Genomic DNA, 27753 nt, shown 5'->3' with positions numbered 1-27753 from the left:
ATGCTGTACCCTATTATTGGTACCGTTTGAAAGAGCTCATGAAGCACTTTCAGGATCAGTTACCAGTTTTTCAATATCTTGTATAGTTTAGAAATAATCGAGTGAGATCACTTAACGTTTCCACCCTGTATACATAGGTATTAGGTTCTTGTTTATTAGAATTTATTTCGAGTCTTATAACATTAAGATCTTGGTTTATTACATTTGGATGAATCTCAGTAAAATATCACTTAACAACAATGAAATCGAAATAAGTACAGGCACAGAAGATATCTTACGTGCCGCACATTACCCTTACGAAATTGCCGTCGTTCTGTGGATAATCCGAAGCGTATAGAATGGATTAAATTAACGTGAATTTGTAAACAAAAGAACCTGTTCGAATCATATAATCTGATGTTGTGGTAGTAATCAGCTCTGCATGATATTGTGAAAAGGATTAACTGTAAATACTGTTTATAATCATTCTTTCTGACACTCATGTCATTTGCAGTGTTATTCAACTTTGAAACTTTATAATTAGGTATTCAAAGAATTTTCTCAATGGAATCAGTGAATTTAGATAATTCATACTTAGGTACATACAAATCATTGATGGAGGCCCCCCTCCTTTGTTCAGCAGTGGATGTCCTGTGGCTGAAATGATGATGATACTTACATTAGGTGTAAAAATCAGCTAGTCTAGTAGTGGAAGTAACCTATATACCTAGCGCTTAACTAAGTCAGTTCCTGAGGTATGAGAGTGGCACGGCGGAAGGTTTGACTTTACACAAAGGTTACCTACCTCAAACATCAGGGGGACTTCAGATTTGTTCTAATGATTAATCTTTTGGCCCACAGACAGCAACTTCGTGCTGGGCAACGCGCAGGTCCCAGCTTACCCGATCGTGTACTGCTCGGACGGGTTCTGCGAGCTGACGGGCTGGGCGCGCGCGCACATCATGCAGAAGGGCTGCGCGTGCAAGTTCTTGCACGGGCCCGACACGAGGGAGGAGCACCGCCACGAGATCGACACGGCCCTAGACTCCAAGCACGAACTCAAGCTGGAACTCATCTTTTATAAGAAAAATGGTACGTCAATTCGAGCTATAGAATCCGTACGAAATGTAAGAAAATGCTTTAAAATGGTTTTCTTAACTTCAAGCACGATTCGAGCTCAAGCTCGAACACATCTTTATAAGAAAAATGGTACGTCAATCGGAGCTATAGAATCCGTACGAAATGTAAGAAAAAGCTTTAGAATGGTTTTCTTAAAGTGCTTTCTTTTTCACGCATGAAAAATCTTGTTTCGGACCACTATGCCGGAAATAAATTGTGGTTCACCCTTGTTACACTTTACCCAAGTATAACAAGAATTATTTTTGCCATGTCACTGTAAAAATACAGTATTGAACCTTATAAAAATAGTACAAGTTTTACAAAACAATAAAACTTGTATTATTGATTTTTTTTTTTTTTTTAGATATCACCAGTACGAGCACAGGGTGATTTTGCCGAACAAAAATCCAGCACTGGGAGGGTGCTCCTCGCACAATGTTCAAATGACATGTTCAAATTCAAATTCAAAAACGTTTATTGCATTTCACATTACAATTTATATGTTGTTGCAAAACGTCGTCCATACAATATGTCGTACATAGTTTTGCATGCCATAATATTGGTAAAATGTGAGTACTATAAATTATATTTTGTAATAATTGTAACACCTATGTCAACCACATTTTAAGCAAATAAATTTTATTATTATTATTATTATTAAAATAAAAGTATACATGTTCGATGCACTTAGCACATTTTTTCATACTTATTAGCTTCTTGATTTGCAAAAACCATTAGAATTTAATAATTCAAGCTGTAAGCTGGCTCAGTGTTGGGGTTGGCCACCCAGTCTACTAATAGTTGTAGTTTAAATGGGTATTTATTAAGAAACTCGTACCAGAAAGAGTTATCGTTCGATTGTGGTGATGCTAACAACGTATTTTGATTGGTAATGTTTGCGATTGGGGCTGACGGGGCCGCCGTTAAAATTGGATAAGATGGTTGTGGGTACGTTATTCAATCTATTAATACAATATAGAGATTCGCGAGAATGCTCATTTGATCGAAAAGAGTGTTAAAGCTATCAGAATCCCACGTACCTCGTTTCATCCGTTTTGAATCTCGCCGGGGTCCGAGTTTCTCCGGTATCCGACGCTCTGGGTCCACCTGCTCGTCGTCCGGAAGACACTCGTCCCCTTTTGCGCCAACCACCATCACGTACATGTCGTTCGTGGTCACACACGCGCGGTCAATTGCACTTTTTAATTTTAAACTTAGTATAAGAACCTTGAGAAATAAATTATTTCAGTAAAAATCTGAGCAGAGTTTCTGCTTACGATGTTGCTAGTTTGGAAGTTAAAGACGCTATGAAGAACTCCGAGCAAGCTCGCCCCCAGGTGACTAAAATGGCGGCAAACGGAAGTAAGTCAAATCAATTCCTATTAAATAATTGCGGAAATGACGTCATTTAAGGTATAAAAAGGTAAAAAACTACACCGGAAGTAGACGCATCTCTCTCACCAGATGCTGTGCATCGTCACATGCCGAATAATACCTGAATATTCGCTGAGCTACCAAAGAGACGTAGAAGATTACTGTAATTTTAATAAATGTAAGGTAAATGTATACGCAATTGTTATAGGAATACCTCATTAGAGATCATTGTTAAGCTAATTTAATCAAACGCTTATCAAATCCCATTTTCCCTCAGTATACGTATTCGACGTATAATTAAATCGGTAACAAAATATTCATCGCTCGAGGCTGGAAACAATATGGTGTTTACTTGTTTGCACACGGTTAATTACAAATCTGGAGCCTTATCAAAACCGTTCTGCATATGAATTTCAAAGCACATCCACGTTTTAATTTCGCTTCAAAGGTAGGTTATTATTTGAATTGGGTCAGGTCCGGAAATCAATTTGTAAAAATGCGGTCCTTTTTCTCTTTGAATCGTTATTGTCGTTTCTTTCATACCTGCTGGACCAATATGGCTACCCAATTCAGTGGTTCTTAAAAACAATACAAATCATTAAAGACAAAATGATTTGTAACATTAAAATGTAGATACTGTGCAAGAAAAGAATTTTGGGATCATGTTTAATTAAGTATTTATTGTATATTTTATTTTTGAATAACATTAATTTTGAATGCTATTTTGAGACTGCATCTACTTACATTTAGGGTTAGAGATTAGCCACTTAATTCGTAAACAACCAGTTTTGGCCACGACTCAACAAGCAATAAAGAATGCCTTTTTGAAAATATCTAAATGAAAAATGTTAGTCAAGAGGTCATTTCGGTCGCTTTGCAAAACATCGCCCTCGGCACAATCGTAAACAAAACCAATAAGAGGTTTACGATTCCATTCGACAAAATTAAACTTTTACAAGCACACAGCTGTTTGTCCTCAGCGCATTTATAGCGTCCAGGAACGGCTCTTGGACAGTTCTTCACGAGATAACAATTAACATGCTTTAATAATTAACAATTTTCCTTTGACCTTGCTAATTAGAATATCCCTAACTAGGTTTTGACTTTGAAATTCACCGTACAATTTAGTAACGCAATTATAACTCGCAGGTACTCCGTTTTGGTGCTTGCTCGACATCGTCCCAATTAAGAATGAGAAACGAGAAGTGGTTTTGTTCCTCGCCTCGTTCAAGGACATCACCAACACCAAGATGGCCGCCATGAACACTAACGAGGAGTTCGACAGCGGTAAGTACCTTTTCGGCGATGACACTTGAAACTCTTGTAAAGAAAATGCAAGCTACAAAGATAATTATGAGTACTGTCATTTTGTGGGCTTGCTTTGAAGTGGATAATAAATTAAGGATGTTCACGGTTGTGCATTTGTGATAACTCATACTGGGGGCATTTCACGCGAAGCGGACAGCGAAAATCAAGTCAGGTTTTGGATTTTGTTCATATTTGGATTAAATGTACTGCTATATGACCTGAATGGATGTGCATCATTATAATTTTTTTATGAAGCTTAGTTTATTTTTTATGAGCGTTCAAAAAATTGCTAAAATTTTAGGAACAGATTTTTCAGAGGCTATTACTGCTATTATTACATTTGATTAAAAATAAACTAACTATTGGACTTTTGAGAATAAATAACCGTGTTTCTTACTGTTTACTACAAATTTGAAATTTCTTATTTGTTCACATAGAAAACCGGAAGTAAAGTTTTAAAATCGAATTTTACAAAACTTCGGTATTTTTTAAATTTTTTATTTTTATTTTAAAATATACCTAGTAGTCTATAAATAACATGTGTAAAGTTGTAGAATGGAGTCTGTATTGGTTTTTGATTTAGACGCAGTACAGTGCGAGCGCGCCGCAATGAGCGCCATACTGGCTATCGACATTTGGCTACTGTATAAAAATTATTTGTTCGAAAATAACTGAAACGTTAATATTGTTGCATGCATACTCTTAAACAATTATAATTTTGACTCGGCGAACTTCGTACCGTCTAACAGACAATGACTGTTGGCATTGAGATGGTGCGTATTACGTCGCGGACTATCCACATCTTATTGAATAATACACTAAAAATATTATTCCTCTTTTTTAGGTAGTTGGCTAGCTACCTCCATATCAAATTTCATCAAAATCTGCCCAGCCGTTCTTGACTTATAAATCGTGTAACTAACACGACTTTGTTTTATGTATAAAACAAAGAACGGCTGATCAGATTTTAATGATATTTGGCATAGAGATAGCTGGCACCCTGGACTAACATATCCCGACTACCCAAAAAGAAGGGTAATGTTTTAAGAATATCATCCAATAAGTTGTGGGTGGTCTGCGACGTAATACCATCTCAATGCCAACAATCATTGTTTTTAGGCGGTACAAAGTTCGCCGAGTCAAAATTATAATTGTTTAAGAGTATGCATGCAACAATATTAACGTTTCAGTTATTTTCGAACAAATAATTTTTATACAGTAGCCAAATGTCGATAGCCAGTATGGCGCTCATTGCGGCGCGCTCGCACTGTACTGCGTCTAAATCAAAAACCAATACAGACTCCATTCTACAACTTTACACATGTTATTTATAGACTACTAGGTATATTTTAAAATAAAAATAAAAAATTTAAAAAATACCGAAGTTTTGTAAAATTCGATTTTAAAACTTTACTTCCGGTTTTCTATGTGAACAAATAAGAAATTTCAAATTTGTAGTAAACAGTAAGAAACACGGTTATTTATTCTCAAAAGTCCAATAGTTAGTTTATTTTTAATCAAATGTAATAATAGCAGTAATAGCCTCTGAAAAATCTGTTCCTAAAATTTTAGCAATTTTTTGAACGCTCATAAAAAATAAACTAAGCTTCATAAAAAAATTATAATGATGCACATCCATTCAGGTCATATAGCAGTACATTTAATCCAAATATGAACAAAATCCAAAACCTGACTTGATTTTCGCTGTCCGCTTCGCGTGAAATGCCCCACTAAGCACGTTATTTTAGCGCTATAGGTACCTCTATAAGGTTGATAGCGTTAGATTGAGCTCCCGTAGCTCCCCGTTGGCCGTAGCGAGTTGCGAGCATCACCGCACGGTAAAGTTCCTTCACGACTGTTTGTATTGAGTAGCATAATCAAATTAGTCCGTAGAAGTCTCGGTAGAATAACTAGCAGTAGGATACAAATAAATACTCTACAAAATCTAATAACACCACCACATTTGACGTTAAGTTACAAGCAGGACCAACATTACGAGATCTTACAATTTGGTAAATATTTTGTCAACATTCATACCTAATTGCATTTAATATTTTTATCATTCAAGAAACTATACCTGCCCACACACTACTACTTATATACTAATTTTAAGAGAATGTTTTGTAAATTTTATTATTATTAACATGTATTTAGCTGGATATGAATTTTTAACTATTCCTGCAACAGTTAAAAACCACCCTGTCATTTGAAGCTCTCCCAATACTCTAACAACCTACCGACATGTCGCCAGTTTCCGCTGACTTTAAAATTTTGTTAGCTGCTGACGTCCGCTACAATTAGTTTCGTGGGCAAATAATGTATGAGCCATTTAATGTGTGTTTTATAGGCCGGTACCCAAAGCGTGACTGTGCATAATAATATTTATATTATCTGCAAAAGTGCAAATACCTATTACCCAGCAATACACCAGTATGAAACTCTTCTTTCCGTTTTGAATAACATTTACCAAATTGCGAAATAATAATTTATGCCATTTTGTGGCAGTAATATTAATTACTTATTAGGTACAAAACCCACTTTTTTCAATGAATTAAGTAAAATATCGTATGCTCTCTCGTCGTTATTTGTTTTTAAACGAATTCAAGCATTTTGGTAAATGTTCATGGTTCAATATTTTCTCATCTTTGTAGCACTTTTCATGTGGTTGGTGATGTCTCAAGTTGTTTTTATTGTCATTAATTTTTACACTATACAATGCTGATATTGTTTTTTTGTTTAAATATGTTACATTGTATCCTGTACCTAGTCTTTCACACGGTTAGGTCTATCTTACCAACTTATCTGTGATGTGACTGGTGTCCTGGTATCATAATTAATTGTTACTGTTATACAAATTCAAAGATAGCAATTTTATTTGAATGCGTAATACATGTGTGTCATTACAGAAAAGTTGATTTTTACTATACATTTATTATTCTTTTGTAAAAATGCATGACCGTTGATATTCTTTTATGTTTTCTTTGCATGTTTATGATTGATGTTCAAGTCTGTATAATGCAACATCACCATAAAAACTCAATGCCAACGAAAATTTATTAACAAAACAAGCTGCCTGTTTTCGTTTTTTTTTTTGTATGTTTGTTTATCGTACACCAACTATTTGTATAAAACTTTTTGAAACCTGATTCTTATATTTACGAGAAACTGAAATGTTGCACAATCAAAAAAGAATCATATTTCAAGAACATTTTAACTCTCGTGAATCAATGTGCACTTCAGATTTAATAAATTTCACAGTAGTGTATGTAACACTTTTTCTATTTTGTCAAAAAATCACAGCTGAAAAGTAATTGTAGGTTGGCAGGCTTAATTTCGCTTTACTGGCGACATTTTGAAATTAAGCACCAAAACGAATTTGTGAGATTTAATTCTTAATTGATGAGTTTAATTACGTGGGAATTGAAGGTCCCTCCTTTTCGATTTGGTGCCAAGTCCTGTTTGTTAATAAAGATTTCCTTTTATTCTTACATAAGTAGAGCATTTCAAGGCCTTATTGGGCTTCCTGATTGTTAGATTTAAGAGTTCTCTACTATGCTCTCACAAAAGGATATCTTTATCTGGTCCAATTTTTTCTCGGTACATGTAGAGTATTGTAGATGATAAATAGTAACCCAATGACAACATGGTAACAGGGTGGTTTATGCGTACAGGAGCCGCGGTGCGGCCTTCGGCTGGCGTGGTCACTCTAGCGTTATCCCCATTTGTACCCGCAGCGGCACTCTTGGGCGCCCGGTTCCGCGCTGAATCTAGTTGCCTACTTCCAGACCCGAATGGAAATCTTGACCCCGAAGCGCCCTCGCCCGCCAACATGGGCAGGCGGCGCTCTAGGGCCGTTCTATACCAGCTTTCAGGACATTATAAACCAGATAAGATGAAGACTAAACTTAAACTCAACAATGTTAGTAAGGTAAACCTTAATATGTTCGCTTGGTAGCTCAATTTGCAAGTAGATCACCAAATTGTGTTTTCAAAGTAGGTATGAGCCTTTGTCTCGCAAACTTTACTCACTAGCGCACTACTAACTACCGTCTCCTCGGGGATAAATTCGTGTGTGAAATTGAATTCGGACTGTCGCGATAGTGGTATTAACACTTGATTAAAACTTTCAGAACCTCCTCCATTCCTCGGATCCACCTCTACCTGAGTACAAAACGTCGGCAATTAAAAGGTCAAGATTCATAATTTCACATTATGGCGTTTTCAAAACGTTTTGGGACTGGCTTATTCTAATTGCTACGTTTTACGTAGCGGTCGTAGTTCCTTACAATGCCAGTTTTGTTGACCGAGGTCACCCTAGAATAAGTGTCACCAGTGATGTGGTAGTAGAAGCTCTCTTCATTGTCGGTATGTGGAAATATTAATAAATTCTTAGCTTTTTCGTAGCGATCTGTTGCTAAAGTTTGTTTATGTTTTCTAGATATAGTGCTTAACTTCCGGACAACGTTTGTGAGTAAAAAAGGGGAAGTGGTGTCAGATTCCAAGGCGATAGCACTTAATTACATCCGGACATGGTTCGTGGTAGACCTCCTGGCCGCGCTGCCCTTTGACCTACTTTACGCCTCAGACGTGTACAGCGGAGCGGTAAGTTACCCAAACTAACTAATTTCGCGCTGTTGTTATTTAATTACTACTTAAACTCATAACAGCTCCGTACGCTTTCAACAATTTTACACAACAGTCATAAAATATGTTAGTAATTTTACGTCGACCGCTGCCTATTGTTTCTGCTGTAGGTTCATAAAATGAATACTCAATTTATTATGCTTAAGAATTTTATTGAATCCACTGTTAAATGGTTACCGTTGGCTATAAATTATTAATATACCTACCTTAGTTATATTTTCATCCAAAAATACTAATTCCCTAATCAACCCTACACAAAATCGACTATTTGACTGAAATATAATTTATAGTAATAAGCATATAAATAATAGCAGTAAGTTTGGTAGTTTGCATACCAATCATGTGTAATTAATTTATAACCACTCAATCATTGAACATGTTAACGTCAAATTAGTACGCTGTGCGCTGAAATGGTTTAATATTAACGAAACGTTTACTGTACAGGAGTCGACGCATGGAAATGTGCATTTAGTGAAGCTGACGAGGCTTCTGCGCCTGGCCAGGCTTCTTCAGAAGATGGACCGGTACTCGCAGTACTCGGCGCTGATTCTGACGCTATTGATGCTGTCTTTCACGTTGGTAGCGCACTGGCTTGCATGTATTTGGTTCATCATTGCTGAGAAGGAGATAGAGTTCCACAAGAACGAGGCGTGGGATTTGGGTAAGTTTCTTCTGATTTGCTTTTCAATTAATTTAGTGCTTTTTTATCAAGCAAATGTTGCTGATTCTATCACCAAAGAGGCTGAATTCCCATTATATTAGTAGCTCTACGCTTAAAAATAACCATAAGTAATAAGAAGATAGAACAAAACTTCATATTGTAAACATGAGCTTAATACAGAATCCAATACAGACTTCTAATAACAGTGTAACTTAATTGTTTTTATTGCAAGTGGCTGCACCAATCTGTACAGCTGTATTCTGCGCACGCGGTTACAAAGTAATTCAAATAATAATATTGCGTTGCTAATGCTTTATAATCTGTTGAGTGGTTTAAAAAGTATTTAATAGAAACACGTGCAATTTATCATGGTTCCACACTAGGGATTTCTAGCTGATATTAAATACACTATCACTAATTGTGGGCGGTACCCGTAAAACCCAGACCTAAAGCAATTAGCCGATTGAAGTACGAGCTTTTAGTAAAATAACCGCGGCTCATGATTTACAAGTATTTTTCAATTTGGGCCTGTCAACAATGGCCAGTTTTAATTATCATCAACTTTATCGTATCATGTTTAATGTTCAAAATTAAATGCGCGTAACTCTACTAATGAAGTGATTCGCGGTTAACCATACACGCCGCAGCCCGCAATCAATACGTTTAACTATATTATTAATGGAATTAAGCTTACTAATTGAGTCTCATAGTTAACTCTAGCTTGGGGTATGAGCTTTAATGTCTTGTGTAGGTAAGTACGATCATTTTTAGATTAATATGATAATAAGTATGATGGATTTGCCCATATCAATTTTCTTTTGTAACGAATGGATCAATCGGTTTTTCTATTAGCTTTAGAATGTAATACTAAGTATATTTTCGAACGATATTAATAAGGTTATATGAACCATGCTTCATATAATTTTTGTATTCAATTACTGTCATAACACTTCACTGGTAAATGACGAGAAAGCTGAACCCAATTAACACCATTCAGTAAAAAGATGATGGCTGTAATAAATACACTTCAGAGCCGCCCTTTGACTAGGGATCTCTATAATCGTAATTAATGCCCCGCCATCTTTCACATAAATACCACACTTATCCGGGAAACGGCGGTTCATTTCATGGCTTAGATAATAATTTTAATTATAATTATCTTATGTAATGGTTTAGGCTAATATTGCACGCAGGTGAGTTTCTCAGGCTAGTTAGCGCTAAGCCAAAAAGCTAGGTAAATAAAAGGTTTCACAAGTATTTTTCCTCGCATGATAGAGTAAATTGAGTTCAGGGTAAACCCGCTTATGCACGGACGTGCATTTACACATTTTATCTCAGTTTATGACCTATGCATTACTTCAAATGAAACAAGTTTGTAGATACTAAAATATAGTATTAAAGTTATACCCCTATTTACCCTATAATAGTTCTGTGGAAAATTCCGTTTCAGGAAACAAAGGCTAACGTAATTAGGTGAATTCGGGACCATAGTCGTTTTAATAAAATGTTGAAAAGGGCTGTGCTGTAATTGTTCAGTCACAGAAAGTTTTTTGGGGTTGATATTAAAGGATTTTTAATTGAATTCTCTTCTTTAATTTTAACCATTTCTTATGTTCTCAGGGTGGATAAACAACTTAGCAGAGCGATTAAAGGTGCCCATACCCAATATATCACACAGCGAGAGCTACGTCACCGCTCTGTACTTCACCTGCTCGTCGCTCACTAGTGTCGGATTCGGAAATGTGTCGGCCAACACGCTGCCAGAGAAGATATTCAGTATACTCACAATGCTTGTTGGAGGTACATTATAAACTTTTACTTTACTAGAATGGCTACTAAATATGCCTAAACTTCTTAATAGGTGTACCTACCGCAAAGCGAGTTCACCTGCTCATCGCACACTAGAGTCAGCTCCGAAAATATATCGGTGTAAGAAAGAAAATTTACTAAAGAGTAGGTATGTTTCTAGTCAATCCATGAGGTTTTCTTGTTAAAAAGGAAACGAGATCCGACATCAAATCCATAGTTTTATAAAATACTTATATTTTCGGAGGAGATGAAATACAAACTCACGTTATCGTGAATGGCAACAGTGATAAAATTCATTTAATTAATTCAGCTCAACTTTATTTATTAACGATTTGATTTAACTTTTAAAATATGTAGAGGAAAATATGGTGCAGCAGATGTTTGACTTTCAGAACTTTGCTGTAATTTCGAGAAGGAGGGTAAAACTTCTGATCTCATCCACTTCAGTTCTGTGACGAATATTAATGCACCAATAAAATTGATAGTATTTAATCTTTTCAAGTTTTCTGTGGGTAAGGATACCCCCCAAACTGACAGAAGTTATTGTCACCCCGTTTATAGAAATTCACGATTGAGAGAGCAAAAAAAGCTAGTTCTATCTAGTTAATTGTTATGATATTCTGTTCGATTTTTTTTTATATATTTAACTTGTCTTTATCAACTTAAAATGACTTAAAAACTAAAATTTTAAAATTACTAATGATAAAAACTATTTACAAAATAAAAAATACTTCACCCTGAGAACCCGGATGGTGCCCAAAAGGCTGGCAGCATTGCCACGTTGAATGGCCAGGCTAATTCTTTGACCAAAATAGCTATGATTATTAATTACGTACGAGTGTGACTATGATTCATTATAAATATCTTTTCTATTAAAAGCCCACTCTCAGATAACAAAATTAGCTACGTATTTTTACAGAAGCAAGTAACGGGAGTAAAGTCGCTGAAAACAGACTACATACAATGTCGGTCGTACTTTTACAAAGTCGGGAAAACAGACCCGATAAAAAGTAATAGCCGAACATCTTGTTGTACAACAAAAGGCTACATAGAATTTATAAATATACAGTATTTTTAGAACAATTGCTTATAAAATTATGAAAAAAATATTATGCTGAAAAGGTTTTTAGGTTTTGTTCGTAGGTACCTACTCCAAGGATGAAATGTCTTGATGTTTTATTTCAGTTGTTTTAGTATAATACTTCGTTCGTTCGGTCGTTCGTTTCAGCCAAATGACGTCCACTGCTGGACAAAGGCCTCCTCCAAGGTTTTCCACAATGCACGGTCCTGCGCTGCCCGCATCCATAGGCTCTTCCCGCGACCTTTACCAGATCGTCGGTCCACCTAGTAGGAGCCCTGCCCACGCCACGTCTTCCAGCCCGTGGTCGCCACTTGAGAACTTTTCTGCCCCAACGGCCATCGTCTCTACGAGCTATGTGCCCCGCCCACTGCCACTTGATTTTAGCAATCCTGCTTAGTATTATAATAAAGTATAATACTTAAATGGTCGAAACTAAGTTTTCTAGTACCTAAGCTAAGGATGTAAACTTAGATAAATAGTTAGATAACGATGTTCAAAACTCGATTCAATTTCTAGCATACGAGTAATATAGAGCTTTCGATTGATTTAAATTCACGGGACAGAATCTACGTACGACTGAAATTCAATCGAACTTTGAACGTTGTTTCGTAATATACGAACCAGTCTTTCAATAACCAACTAAATCCTGGGCAGAGCGAAACATAATATCTATACGTTCTGTAATTACAAAGCTATACAATCCAATCGTTACTGTAGGTATGTAAATTCATGCCATTTGAAGACATTCCAATTACCATGTCAGCATCAACATGTATGGTATAGACAATTCCACTGTTTCAATGTTGCCTATTATTAATTAATTGCTTCAAAGCAGTATACTCTATCTAAGTACGTAATGATAATGTTTATTGGATTAAGTATACTCGTAGTAGAAGTCATGAAGATCTAATTATTTTGCCAACAATAGCCTTTCATTATTCGTTCTTTTAACCATTTCACCGAAGCACTTGTTACTCGGAACTCATTAATTACCTCTTTTTCTTTTAGTCATCAATACTATAACAAATAATACTCTCTAATTAAATCTCACGTAGACGAACTGTGTGCCTACCATGAGTTAACGTTAGGTGTACTCGCTAGCGACTGCGTAAAAAAATGACATTTAAATGTATGACATGAGCCCCTAGCGGCTACTTTCAAGAAATAAAATCTTCATAGAATTTTTTGACGTATTCGCTAGCGAGCTCACCTAACGTAAACTCATGGTAGGCACACTGAAGAGATTAATTGACGTCATATTTGTCATTGGCTATATTATGCCATCTTTTGTCATTAGTGAAAGTGAGGAAAATCATTATAACTAATTAGTTTACGAGTATAACGATTTTCCTCACTTTTCATGATTACTTATACAGCTTATACTGTAGGTAAATGTTCGATTCGAAAACACTAAGCGCGTGAATATAAAAAAGGATTATGGTAAAGCAAATCCGATTAAAGATGCCGATAATTCTATCAATATTGTGCGTACTTCGGCAGCAGCCCGAGCAGCTGTTTGTTGACGTATACGTAAAGACGTGATGGGTTTACAAACATTCCAATACCAAACGATCGTAGGGATGGATTGTGCTGGAAGCTATTTCATTAGATGTACAGAAATACAAATTATCTATCTCCTTGAATCTGAAAAACTTAGTATTTAAATATTCTTTTAACTTTGCTTCGTTCTTAATCATCAATCACGAAAATGAACAGACATAACGTAAGCTAGGAGCTTTTGTTAATAACTTTATGAATAGAATATTAAATTGGATATTCTTTCAATTGACCTCGTTTCTGAAACAAATGTAAACAAAGTTTCAATATTAAAATACTGCTTTAGCCTAATCATGAATACGCTTCAACGTTAGTAACGTTTTGTAGCTGCAAAAACACAGTAATATCCAAGTCCCTGCGGCTTTTGTTCTACGAAAATTCTTTCAGTAGTTAATTTATTAGAGGTTTAAAATAAGTATGATTAGGATTATGTACAGTCACGGAATGAAAAGGTTCGTCAGTTTTCAAATTGATTCCTTCAACGAATCGCGAGCACATATTACCTTTTGAAACTATGTTACAGAATAAATCTCGAGTTAGAAAAAATAATCTTTAACTGTCGTCAGTAAAGTTCAAAATTATTCAGATCAAAGTTGTTTGACGATGTATCTTGTCAAGATTATTATGATTGATAAACTAAAACCTTCTTGTTGGTTCAACCTGCCATTATTATTTCTATAAAATAAAAAAAAAAACTACATTTTGTAACATTGCATGGGATAGAAAATTAAACAAGCACAACCTTATTCGTTAGCAAACGTCATAATATTTATTTAAATGTTAGCAGCACTGTTTCTTGCACTGTTATGTTGGCAGGTTTGACTCTTACAGTACCTAGTGCAAGCGAAAACCGACACTAAGGTGACGAACCTTTTCATTCCGCGACTGTACCTACATGATTTTCATTCTTCGGAAATCTGCTGAGTCGATAACTCTGCAAAAATGTAAACTTATAATCATATATTTTGATTTTAAACTTATAACATTTGGGTTCCTTTGCTTTTAAATTGGTAAAAAAGTTAAATGATCTTAGCAAGGATTCTTGTATACCTAATAGGAGCCTACATATTAGCTTTGAAATGTACTCTGTTGGTATGCAAGTAGTAATATCGCAATATTCCTCTACACGATTAAAGTATTACCTCGTGTGCTTTTATGGCCAGATAGAATGAAACTTTGTTCGTTGTAACATTCAACTTACCTACATCTATGAATATATTGCCAGAAACTTTACAGCTTTAACAATGTAACTGACATTGTTCAAGTTGTAAAATTTGAATAGGTATAGCCGTGCTGCTGGCTTCATACAAATATCCTGAATATTGCAAACTATTTACAACCCATTTAATGATAAATGTAGCTACTATTTCACTTCTTAGTTCTAGAGTTTATAAAAAAGGTTCTCTACTAAAAAAAAATAGCATAGATTTCATATGAGTAAATAAGTAGGTGGTAGATAAATTGGCTTTTTTGTATTTATTTTCTCATCCGTCTCTCTTCTATAGCGCTTATGCACGCCGTGGTCTTCGGTAACGTAACCGCCATCATCCAGAGGATGTATTCACGGCGGTCCATGTACCAGACCAAGTGGCGGGACCTGAAAGACTTCCTCACCATCAACCAGGTGCCCAAGGAGTTGAAGCAGCGCATGCAGGATTACTTCCAGACCATGTGGTCGTTGAACCACGGCATCGACATCCACGAGGTACACACACTTTATGTCGAATAAACATTATTCAAACCCAGCCCACACTGATAAAGTCAAATCATTTGTTTGTAAATGCGGGTGTACGTAAACATAATCCATTACCGCAAAAACAATTAAGCCTAACTCAATATTTTAATGGCACGCATTTTTATTACGTAGACTGGGTGTTTTAAAACCTCTGTCGTTTGTTGCACCGCTTTTCATTTGTTTTACGCTAAATGACGTGTGTCGTGATTTATTTTTTATTCGGAACGTATTTAACATTAATTAAATTGAATTTTATCACGTTCACAATTAATAAACTAAAGTTCTATGGCGATAAAATATTATGCTCTATAATTTTTCTATAACTTTATTACTCTGAGATGTATTTGTTACTGTTTCAAGACAATCAATAATGCAGGAACTTAATATTACTTTACAATAATTAGTTATTCATAATTAATTCAATATTTTTCTATCCATGGACTGCCGCTCTTACAACTTTATAGGTAGTTATCGTAAGTGAAACGAAATGTAGAGACCTTAATTTTTATTTTTTAGACATTAAATTCAATGCTTAAATTTCCACTAAGACACTAACATTTTTGGCCTTTTTACACATTTTCACTTCAAACATAAACATTTTTAGTAGTTTTAGATAGAGGTAAGCTCTGAAAACCATTTCGAGACTCGTATACATCATTACTTAACACTTCAGCAATCAATGCGTCAATAATTAACATGTCTCCGCCCTCCCGTGAAGCAATACGAAGGCTCCAGCAATGTGTCTCGCTCGTATTCACGTCAGTATTACAACTTGCATCTAGTCTTTGTGCACTCGCTCTGCTTCTGAAAAAAAGCTTTTCCGCTGTACAAAGTTTCACTTTCCTCTGGTAAACTGAATAAAAAAATGAAATAAAATTTTCATCATAAAATGTTTCATTATTCACGAAAGTCAGATGTTTGCTGAAAATTTGAAAGTACAGGTGTAATATTGAAATGACGACCTCTAAAGCAGTAACCTTGGATATTAAACTTCAAGTTGTTTGATTCCGTCTAATCCCAATATATTAAATTCCTTCAGACGATTCGACGCCTACGATCTGTTTTGAGGAAATCTTTTGATGAGCAAGCAGAGACGTCTGTGTAATTTCACAGCTATTTAATAGGTACCTACTTAGTTCGTCGGAGACCTGCCCTAAGAAATATCGGCGTTCCGAACTTGGTGGAAACAAGATACCTGCCTCAAGTTTCCTCGTTAGTAAACCGGATGATAGCAAAAAAAAACTGCAAAATCAAGCCGAGTCGGATAGTTAACTTTTTGTGAAATAGCTTCGTTAGCCACTACTGTTTTAGCTTCTGTTGACGCAACAGTAAATATCGCGTTAGTTTAATTGAAACTGCATTTATTTGGCAGCAGTCGTAGTGCCAGTGTAATTTGTCTCTTCACAAAACATACAAAAAACAGTCGTCAGCAGTATTTTTCAGCAAAAACTTTTTCGAGTAAGAGAACACTTTTTAGCGCTTTTTACGCTAGATACCAAAATTTAATTCACTCTACCTTGACTATCTACCCTTGAAATCAACATTTTAGAGACACTAATTAAACAAGTAGATAATTTTGGATTCACCCTATCAAATATTGATAAAAACTAAACCTCGTCTAGCACCACTCTGCTATTCTACAAGCGTGGCTGTAAAATGTACTTTAAATCACATTTTAGACTCTAAAAGAGTTCCCGGAGGAGCTACGCGGAGACGTGTCGCTGCACTTGCACAGGGAGATACTATCACTTCCGATCTTCGAGTCCGCGTCCCAGGGATGCTTGAAGCTGCTATCTCTGCACATCCGGAATAACTTTTGCGCTCCCGGGGAATTCCTAGTTCACAAAGGGGATGCGCTCACATACATCTACTACATTTGCAACGGATCCATGGAAGTAATGCAGAATGATATGGTCGTCGCTATACTCGGTAACTTCCTTAACTCAATCAGATTACATTATTCAAATGCCTACAAACCATTTATGTTACTATTATTCAAATAGGCAAAGGAGACTTGGTGGGCTGCGATATGAATACTCATTTGCAAGCTTACAATGGGACGGGGCAGGCCCAGACTAATAATCCCGATGTCGTCGTCAAATCGAGTAGTGACGTTAAGGTAAGTGGCGCTAAATGAACACATCATATTGTTCTTATATTTAATACAACAACCTTGTTTATTCAGTAATGAAAAGGTAAAGATAAATCCCACGTCACCAATTAGGACCTTATGATAATTTCAGCGAGCTTAGAGCAGCGAGAGGTTTTAGGATATTATTAATCCCTTGGCGAAGTCAATTTTGTTTTAAAGTGCGCCCTAAAGCTGAATCGTTCTCAAAGGGCCACAGAGGGTGGGCACAAAATTGTATTAGTCTGCCCAAACTTTATAAGTCGTAGTGATTAGCTTCTTGTCTATCTCTGAGTTAACTATTATCAATTTTAACTACTGGGTAGATCAAATAACTTTAAATGCCTTTAGACTTTAAGTAATTTAAAATTGTTAGTCACTTATATGGTCAAAAAACATGTCACACTAACGTGCAAACGAGCGTAATACGAATGTCACTAACTAGCCAAACAAAGCTAGCAGCTAGGACGATTGCAAATCATCTGTATACAGACCTATGTATGTAGGTATTCGTCATTCGAGCTCTGTATTTGGGAACGGAAATCTAAATTCTGAAATTGAGCGTTGTACCTACCTACATACACGAGTATAGCTACATCCATTACCAGAGACAAAGCGCGTGGTCCCAAATAATCATTTGTGACGAAGGGCAGGAAAAGACACTGTTCTGAATAGGAACCTAACCGAACGGAACCTACATCTATCAGTAATAGAGAGATGCCATCTCAACTACTAAGCATAGGAATACTTGATGGAAAAGTTTATCTTCTACTCGTAGAAATAATACTAAACGGAATACGTAATACTAAACAAAAATTAAGACATTTCCCTACTAGAAAAATAGAATATACGTAACCGAAATGTCATTTGTATACGGATTACGTTTCTCATTCACGACGAAAGAATAATTACATCAATCCCGAAGAGGTTTCTTTAATTTGAATGGGTTTGAGAAAGTAATCGTAAATGAATACATTTGATTTTCAAAGTAATCCAGTCACGCAGAGCTTAACACACATTGCAGCCCCACTCAGCGCGGCTCTTTTTTCGCGAAGCTCTTTTTAGCCGAAAGCGCTTGCAAAGGTATTAACCTATTTTGAAATGCTGCGAGTGCACGAGCGGGGCTTTCATTCTTAATCCCAGAAAATTGAACGTTACTCGTATTTGCGTAATTAATTAATAACCGCCAAAAAATTTGGTTTTATGTACTAGTAATTTTCAGCTGATTTATATCTCATCGTAAAATATTACGAGGCTGGGAGCTTAGAGGTTTGAAATACGATGCTTTCAGATAAAACGAATATTCGAATTTCACAAGCCTAAAATATTTTTTATTGGAGCAGACTCTTTGATATGAATGAACACAAATAATGTCTGCTTTGCATGTAATAAAAGTCTGACTTTTTCAGGCTCTAACGTATTGCGACCTAAAATGTATACACATGGGCGGCCTAGCTGAAGTGTTACGACTCTACCCGGAGTACCAACAAGAGTTCATCCACGACATCCAGCACGACCTGACGTACAACCTTCGGGAGGGGTACGAAGCAGAACAGGAGTCAGATGGGAACGGCCACCCGTCTCTCACACTGCCCTCCATATCGGAGGATGATGAGAACGCGGCGGAGGACACAGCGCTATCACCTAAAAAACCCACTTCCAGCACCAACAGTCCAAGACACGCGAAATTCAGGTAAAACATTATTATTTATATTAGTAGCCCACCCCGACTACATATGGGTGGCAATACTAACATAATAACGCTTTCAGAAGTCATAGGCTGTTTTCCGATTTCATTAATTAATTTCATACTATAATTTCATTAATACACACAAGCTTAGAGAAAGTAGTTCCTTTTATGCGACAAACACTGGAGTGTTCCATAAGCTTCATTTTCAATTACATTAATAGGCAAGTAAATAATTAATTTAAGTCATTACAACGTAGACTAAAACCTTTACAAATAACCCAAGTAATAAAATAACCTACACTTGAGGCTGTAGTCGTGTTTTATTCAAGATAAGTTTATAAATAGGTAAGTTCTACGAATATCTTGATTCTAAATTCTGCGGTAACAAATTATTCAGGGAAACTTCAATTAAGCTCTTTAACTCAACTCCACAGCCTAAAAGCCTCCTCATTTCTTATACTCCACATAAAGAGTTCTTGAACTAAGTTAATCTCAAGGCTACCAAGATACAAATAAGCAAAGCATCCAATTACGATCGACTCAGAACTTTTATACGTTCCTACTGCGAGGTTCATCGTACTAATCAAATGAGCGAACAATCGTACTAACTCGATATTTTTACCGTCTACTGACTAACTGTTTGTTGTGCCTTAATGAAGGGGTCAATTTATGCCCGGAACCTAATTATCTTAATCCTGGTAGTCTTTTGAGATAACCCTAAGCTTTTATTAATAAAATACTTGAGATACCCAAAACATTTTATCGATATCCAAACATGGCGAAGTTTGGCCATAGCGTGGAGTTGTGCGGCCGACAGCTCGCAAATTCAATATTCTATCGTGTATACACGTGTTACGTGTTCGCTTTTTGGCCAAATCGTTACTGTTATTGAACACTTTTATCTGCGCATGAAAGTTGTGTCCCAATTGTGTTATTAACACATCGTTTAAAGTTACCTACAAATAAAATTCCTAGAAAAGGAAACGCTTTTCCACAATAGACACAATTAAATGTTCACGACTCAGAGCCGCCACGGTTACAACTACAAAAGAATTCGCAAGAGCGATATTTAAGTGTAATTAAGTCCTCGTTTAAATCACTCACGATTACATCATTATTTTCAATAGCCTTTTGAGACTTTTAATACTGTAAAGCTTTGTCCACTGATATTTTGTAAAAATTGATGAATTAATCTGTAATTATATACCACTCCCCAAAGGATCTCTCTTAAATTTTGACTTGCACTAACTTAGCAATATCCAATATCGCAGAATACCTAATTAATAGCACAAATATTAGCTCGCTGAAACTCGGCTAAACGCCTTATGTAGTTATAATGTAGTTAAGTTCAGAACGTTAACTATAACTAGAATGAACGCATTTGAAGATCATCTTAAATTTAGATTAAACGTTTTAAGTCATATGTGTTTATAATAAGAGAAATATGTTTTGTAGGACGGATGGGCAACGATTGACTCACAGGGAGCTGAGAGAGCGTATAGAAAGACAGCGGTCCGTGGCCACGCCTAAAATCGCCCGGGCCGACTCGCTGGAAGGACTCAACCTCGAGATGCACAACACACGATCATCGGTCGAGAGGCTGGACACACAGGTGTCTAGCTTGCACCATGATGTCGCTGCTCTTAGCATGGAGGTACGTTTGGAAAAAAATATTATAAACGTATTTTTCATAAGCATTAAAAGCTTATTACACACATTTTTACACATATTTTTATTATTATTTATTAAGTAGGCCACATGAAAATGTTATTGTAACTTTCGAGTTTTTCTACCGTGGTCTGCCCTCAAGAAAACACTTCTTAAAGAGATCATTATCTACAAAACCCGACCCTATTCCACTTGTAGAGCTGCCGGGTTCCGTTACAAGTATCATTCACGACCGCTAACATAGCGTTAACTCACATACTTGCGTACCTACTTGATAGGTATATCGAATACGTACTCCAATTAATTCCTACCCAAGGAACATTTTCAACCCTGTAACATTAAATTGAATGGGTACCGATAAGTACCTAGACATAATAAAATTATGAAAGCTGTGAAACTTCCTACTTTAAAATTAAATATTTTATTGGGTTCACACAATTTCGTTTATTGTCATATATGCTGAAAATGACAATGGACTTAGTTACGTTGCGCACTTAAACAAACAAGATTGCTAAAGTAAATAACTTGTTTGTAGATCCATGATGTCATCGTATAACCATTAAGCAGTGTTGACCCACATGTGACAGCACGACAAAGATATTTTTTATGATAATAATAACATATCATTCTGATAACGGAAAATATGATTGTCGTATGTTTACGTTAACGTGCGCTTCAAGTATTAAGTGAAATGTTTTGGTTTTATTCCAATTATACTCACCGAATGATTAAGGAGACCGTGGAAAAATATCAGAAGACAACATAATAAATAAATGACATTATGTTTATCTGTTATTATATCGTCTGTACTACAACACGTCTGTCTACGAACTACGAACGACGCTAATATAATGTAGGAACATAATTAAACCAATCTCCTCAAACGCTGAGGGCGGATGCAAACTGAAACTTAAGTTTGTAATGTAATTAACTAATACTTAATAACTACTAGCGGCCGCCCGCGACTTCGTACGCGTGAATCCCGTTTTTCCCGCTAATTCCCGTTCCCGTGGGAATTTCGGTAATTCCTTTCTTAGTGCACCTCTACGGTACCTAAGCTACGTCCCTTCCAAATTTCAAGTGCCTACGTTTAGCCGTTTAGGCTGTGAGTTGATCTGTCAGTCAGTCAGTCAGTTTCTCCTTTTATATATTTAGATTGTATGCGAAAACGTTACAACAAGTAAAGCTTTTTATCAGATAGTTAATAAGTAAAATAAAAGATGTGTTTATTTTCGAAATAAAATAAAATAAAGAAACAATATTTTGTAAGTAACAAAATCCAAGTGATTTATATAATTATTAATCGATAAATTAGGTTCGCAACGCCATCCAAGCGTTGCAAGAGATGACGGGCCCGGCGTGGCACGCCGCGCACTCGAACCCGAACCTGCAGTGGAACGCGCCGCCCAATCAACTGGCGCGCAGCTGCAGCCATCCACCTGACGTCTTCTGTTGGGATCAGGTACTGAGAAAGTTAAGATTACACCGTATTCACAATTATAATACTAAGTACTGAAACCAAAACCCAATGGACCAAGGGTCAGCTCCAAAAAACGATTATTAATTATATGGACTCTATCAATCCCCCTTATTCACGCGCTTTCAATTTGACAGTACTAAGAATAGGACGAAGCAGCAATAAGGATAAGTTGTGGTAGTATGTACTTTTATTTAAGACAAACCTGTGACTGTGAGGAAATTAAAAGATTTTACAAATACTATGGCTACGATAAATAATATAGTCACGTAGTACGGTCCATCCTGGGGGTGATCAACCTTTGCCTAATTGTGAACTAATAACTTTGAAAACCACTTTGTTTTTGTAGCAAGAGCGACCATTGACGCCGGAGCGACCTAAGGTGCACCGAGGCACACAGACTGAACCGTTCTTGCACTGTGTGACGCAGTACATCATGGAGCATCCCGCAACAGTGATGCTTCTACTGGGGCTCGACCCTATGGCCAACCTGGCCCCGGTCATGGCACCCACAGTCGACTACTACGGCCGGCGACCTAGCATGTTAGAACAAATTGTGGAGTCCGAGAACGGCAGCCAAACGCCTTCCAGCACTGCAAGTGAAAAGTACGACCCTGTCAGGAGTCCCAGCGGGAGCGCTAAAGACGTCAGCGCGCAGCCAGAAATAAGGCGGCCCGAGAAAGAGAGCAGAGGCACCAATCTGAGACGGAACAGGTACTCCGCCAGCGACATCTGCGAGGAGTCCGAGCGCCTTCTCGCCAGCAGCGACCACCCCAGCACGAGGAGCCTCAAATTCAACATCAACAGCTAAGTGATAATTCCATTTCCCCTGTTAAACATTCTGCTCATTAGTCATTAGTGTTCTAAGTTTAACTTAGTCATAGGTTGTAAACATTTAAAACACTCTCAGTGTGACTTCCTAACTCAACGCTTTTTTAACATGTTTAATTAAGAGCGACTTTTGTATTATTAATTTTTCTATCAACGAAACATAATTTTAAAGTTCTAATTTAATAGCCTCTTCGAGTCTTGCGTATTTAAAATTGTACATATCACATTTAATAAATTTTATTGTTAGAATAGTATACAATACTTACTCTAGTCACTGTTTAAAAGATTATAATAATTATTGTAGGCGTTGAGTGGAGTCCCTGACAGATTTATATTTAACTATCAAAAAAGTTAAAGAAAGTCTAACTTCACGCTTAATAAATGTGAATAAAAGTAATGAATTCGTCAGTTATTAGGTAATAAATATATTGTTAAATAACTAATATAATGGTTTTTAAGTCACAAAAATTGTCTGTATATGGGGAATATTAATAAGATTTTTGAACGATTCATGTAGGTACTTTAAAACTACTAAATGTACGTTGAAGAAGATTATTTGATAATAATCTACAGTTCAAGATTGTTTATTTGTCTTTGAACTAAGTTTGATAGCAATGCAAGATCAAGTCATAATTTTAGTGAACAAAAAACAAATGAAACCTAACTACTCATGATCTCAATTTAAGTCGCAAATTTTATAAATGGTCTTCCCGTACACAGTCTTATAATGTTTGCCCTACTTGATAAAATTTTATAAATTGTCGTGTGGTACTATTATTATTTGTCACGTGCCAAAATTGTTATGAAAGATACTTATTATGCGATTTAACAAAACATGAATTAGAGTAAATTTTTAGACCATTTAATTTTATAATAAAAATTTAAATTATACCCAACACATTTTTGGAATAACGTCTAAAATCTATCACCGGTATCTACGACTATGACTTAGGCAGTACCTACTGCAGCGGAGGTAGAGCAGACATTACAAATGACTTACAATAATTATAGCTGTAATGCCTGAAATTTTATATCGGAAAACATTTCATAGTGCTGGTCAATATAATCACTTCATAAGCAATATCGTTGTATAGTATATTTGATATAGACAGTTATTTTATTACAGTAAGTATATAACATGTTTAGCATTTTCATATCATGTATTTTGGAACTTAATCGACAAAGCAGCGTAATATAAAATGACACAGCAATTTTGAAATATTTATCGTTTCAATCCAAAGAACGACAGATCATTAACAAGTAACGCTTAACTCAAGTTTTACTTTACTCAGTATATAATCTAAAAAATAGCTTATTCAATCAATGTTAATTTTATCTTAGCACAAAGAGCGCCTTCTGTTCACAAAACCAAAATTTCCCTTTTGTAAAATACGCTAACTGCCTACTTTGACTAAAAATGTGACAGATTAATCTATCAGTCTATCGATTCAAATCAAGCTCACAAAGGAGAATATTTTTTCGGATATTGCTTTCTCTATAGCGTATCAGATGGCTCAGCCAATTTTTCAATGTATAACTACCTAACTTATTCTTATTTAAGAGAATTGGGAATCAGAATTATCTTTGATAATAAATTGTTATAAGAACGGAAACGCTTACTAGAATAATTGAATAAATAATCGTGGTGTACGTTGTAGAGCCCATGAATGTGATATGATGTTGAAAAACGTGCAGTGCCTAAATTCTCATTGATTTGATTTGTTTTATTCTTCATTTTATTGAAATCTAAACTATTTTACTACGCATTTTGAGTGTGCGTACTAAACATATTTTGTACATATTATTGTGAATCTTTATCTTGTAGTACAAAAGTATTAGTTACCATACAATTTAATAAAGACAAATTGATGTTGAAACAAGAGTTTTTTTTCCCTATCCTAGCCGAGAAAAATAAAACAAAGATGAGAAACAACCCAATGCTCTTTTTGACTTTCTCAGAAAGCCGGCTTAGACGCTACAGTTCCAATGAAAATGATTTCCAAGTAAGTTTATGAAATATTGCTACGAATAAAAGTGGAATGGAAATGGAAACAACACACGCGTGTTGTAAGTAGGTAAGTAAGTAATATTTACCCATCTTTAAGATGAGACTTTCTGTGGTGCAAGGCATAAGTAAAATAAAATCCTATTTTTTTATTTCCCTGTGAAAGCTTAGGCTCTTCATTTACCTATCCTTAATTATTCTTACACATTTCTAGTGTCCCTGAAATACAAATATTGAACAAATAAATAAATGTGAAACTACGTTGGAAAGACGTCCTTTAGAAGCAATATCTATTACCGCTTAAAACATAATAATGAAAATTTTTACCTACCTACGCACGAATTTGTATGAAAATAAAAAACAAACTACCGTAATGACGATCCATTAGTTTAATTTTTATTCGTTAGACGTCACTCGTCACCCACACAGTCTCTCTCCTAACGAAAATAAAACCAACTGTTAGTTGATAAAATCGTGGGAAGCTATTCAAACATTCGAAAAAGAAAACACAATTATCTAAAATTCTAGATTTAAAACATGTTTCTTTGAATACGATTACCATAGAAAGATTATAAGTAGGTAGGTACTTTACTTAGTTTATGTGTAAAGTTCAGGATAAACTTTTGTTTGCAATCTAATTTTGGGAATATGGTTTACAGGTAGTTAAACTGTCTTAAACCATCTTTATTATACCGTCATTTCCTTCATGAAAATCGTGTACACAATATTGTCAGACATTATGTAGGTCTCCATTACGGCTAAGCGCCTAAGTAACGATGTAAATGTAGGGCGACCGAGGCTCTGGCTGGCTCACTTTAATTTGACGCTGGTTAGCCGTAGACGGGAGATCACAGTGTTGCCACACCGAGGTAAGTTTATTAGTAATACTGCACTTTATTTGGTTAGGGGACAGGCCAAGCAAATATTACCTACCTCTATAACTTCCTTATTATGGCATAGAGTGCCTGCTTCTCCCTCCCTCCAATGTTGCAGTTTCGTAAAAGCTGCAACGTAAAAGCAATATTAACTAATTAACTACCTACGATTAAAGTAAAGTGTGAAAGTGTCGATAAATAAATGAAAAATAAGTAGGTTGTTGAGCTTTGAGTCAAGCAAATATCGAGAATCTTAAGAAAACTAGTATTCAACGTGCTCAATAAACTTCAAACTACCGCAGCTGGATGCCAGTAAGTTGCATGAAACATGTTTAATAGTGGTATTGCGTCCCAATCTCTGCACGGGACGAAAAGTTATTTAATTCAGTCGTAAGTATAATATTTATTTTGATGGAGACTTCTTGCCAAGAAGTTCACTGTTTAACCTACAAAGTTGGGACTTTATTTAAATGTAAGTAGATGAAACAACTCTTATGATAATTTATTTTATGTCTACTTATGAATTCATAATGAGACAATAAAATTGTAAGAGGTAAGTTACCATAAATTTGAGAAAGAATACTATGCCACTAGATTCCTCCTCGTGAGTCTGATAGCTACCAGGTCCATCTTGATTTCCCTTGGGATAGAAAATACGAGCTGTTAGTGGCAAATTCATTATACAAATATGTTTAAGGATAATAGACTACCTTACTTACTCTCTCTAACGTGTAGTGAAAAAAATATGTGCAGACGGACGCAGCAGCTCTTTGTCATAATTTTAGGTAGGTCAAGGAAAATCTAGGAATTTAGAGGTTGTGCATTCGGTCATTGAGGCAGTCGCAATTTCAAAATGATAAACTTTTTTTTACTTATTTGATATTTTTCTAGACAAAACGATTTTAGCGAGAAAACTCTTTAATACTTTTCATTCGTTCTCGAGTTCCAAGAATGTATCTAAATTAGGTTTGAGTAAGTATTAGACTGTAATTTTATTCATCAGTCATCACATAAAAAGCAAACCTATGTACGCTACGTACGTAAACCTACTACGTAAAAAATATCCACCTAAACCTGCTATTTTAATTTTAATATTTTACGCATGCCTCTACCTTCCAGTTATACTTAATTAACATACAAGCTTAATTCCGGGGAGCTTGTCAAAAGCTAGCAACCCCGGCCGGCCCGTTTGCTGCGCGCCGCCAGGCGTGAAATGCAATTTTCCCCGCTGCAGGCCGCTCGTAGCATTTACCTACAACGCATTTAATCTCTCAGAAAAAACTCGTAAACGTAGGTACTACGGTACTTACTACGCTTATTCCTCTAGCAATACATTTCCAATTAGTGAAATTTTGATCACCAAATAAATAATAAGTGAAATTCAAGAACGTAATGAAATCTAAAGTACCTTTTTCCTTGCTACATTTATGTGATACCTACACATCAAAGTATACTACCTACACTGTGTGTGGCACCTTATTTCCTACCTATTTGTAATGGGAGCGATTTTACAACAGTCATTTATCGACTCTACATAATGTATCTACCCTGATAAATCACGTGATACAGCCTCTGTACACATATAAGTACCTACTTTAAGTAGATGATATACGTATACCAAGTACAAATACCTCCTTAAGTTAACTTGTAATCAAAGGGAGATTAGACGTCCAATTATCAAGTATTTCCTGAAACATTTACAGTAAATTAGCCGGGATTGGCTCATTAGGATCAAAAGGAAAGACAAATCCCATAATCTGTTTTTCCTTGTTTTCCTTTAGTTAACGTACCACCCATTAGAATATGTTGATC

General features: G+C 35.9%; 1 protein-coding gene across 7 annotated transcripts in view; it reads left to right on the top strand.

Annotated features, from left to right (window-relative positions):
* The window catches only part of LOC114355543 (potassium voltage-gated channel subfamily H member 8), an 88821-nt gene extending 63910 nt beyond the window's left edge, over positions 1–24911 (top strand). For 4 of the 7 annotated variants that reach the window (XM_028308443.1, XM_028308442.1, XM_028308444.1 and 1 more), the window contains exons 4-17: positions 841–1071; positions 3622–3759; positions 7452–7708; positions 7911–8145; positions 8219–8382; positions 8869–9085; positions 10706–10885; positions 15038–15237; positions 16947–17196; positions 17271–17386; positions 18805–19088; positions 20541–20739; positions 22069–22215; positions 22580–24911. In XM_028308443.1, the coding sequence (XP_028164244.1) occupies positions 841–1071; positions 3622–3759; positions 7452–7708; positions 7911–8145; positions 8219–8382; positions 8869–9085; positions 10706–10885; positions 15038–15237; positions 16947–17196; positions 17271–17386; positions 18805–19088; positions 20541–20739; positions 22069–22215; positions 22580–23041 (3080 nt within the window). In that variant the 3' untranslated portion in view covers positions 23042–24911. The remainder of the gene's footprint in view (positions 1–840; positions 1072–3621; positions 3760–7451; positions 7709–7910; positions 8146–8218; positions 8383–8868; positions 9086–10705; positions 10886–15037; positions 15238–16946; positions 17197–17270; positions 17387–18804; positions 19089–20540; positions 20740–22068; positions 22216–22579) is intronic. The other 3 variants (XM_028308446.1, XM_028308448.1, XM_028308447.1) reach the window with 3 other exon arrangements.
* The last annotated feature ends 2842 nt before the right edge of the window (positions 24912–27753 follow it).

This window comes from Ostrinia furnacalis, unplaced genomic scaffold (genome assembly GCF_004193835.3).
Source record: "Ostrinia furnacalis isolate ACB-3 unplaced genomic scaffold, ASM419383v2 OfSCF2419, whole genome shotgun sequence".
In the NCBI taxonomy this organism is placed as follows: domain Eukaryota; kingdom Metazoa; phylum Arthropoda; class Insecta; order Lepidoptera; family Crambidae; genus Ostrinia; species Ostrinia furnacalis.
The sequence above is the reverse complement of the archived record's forward strand: the minus strand, read 5'-3'. Positions and strand labels throughout refer to the sequence as shown.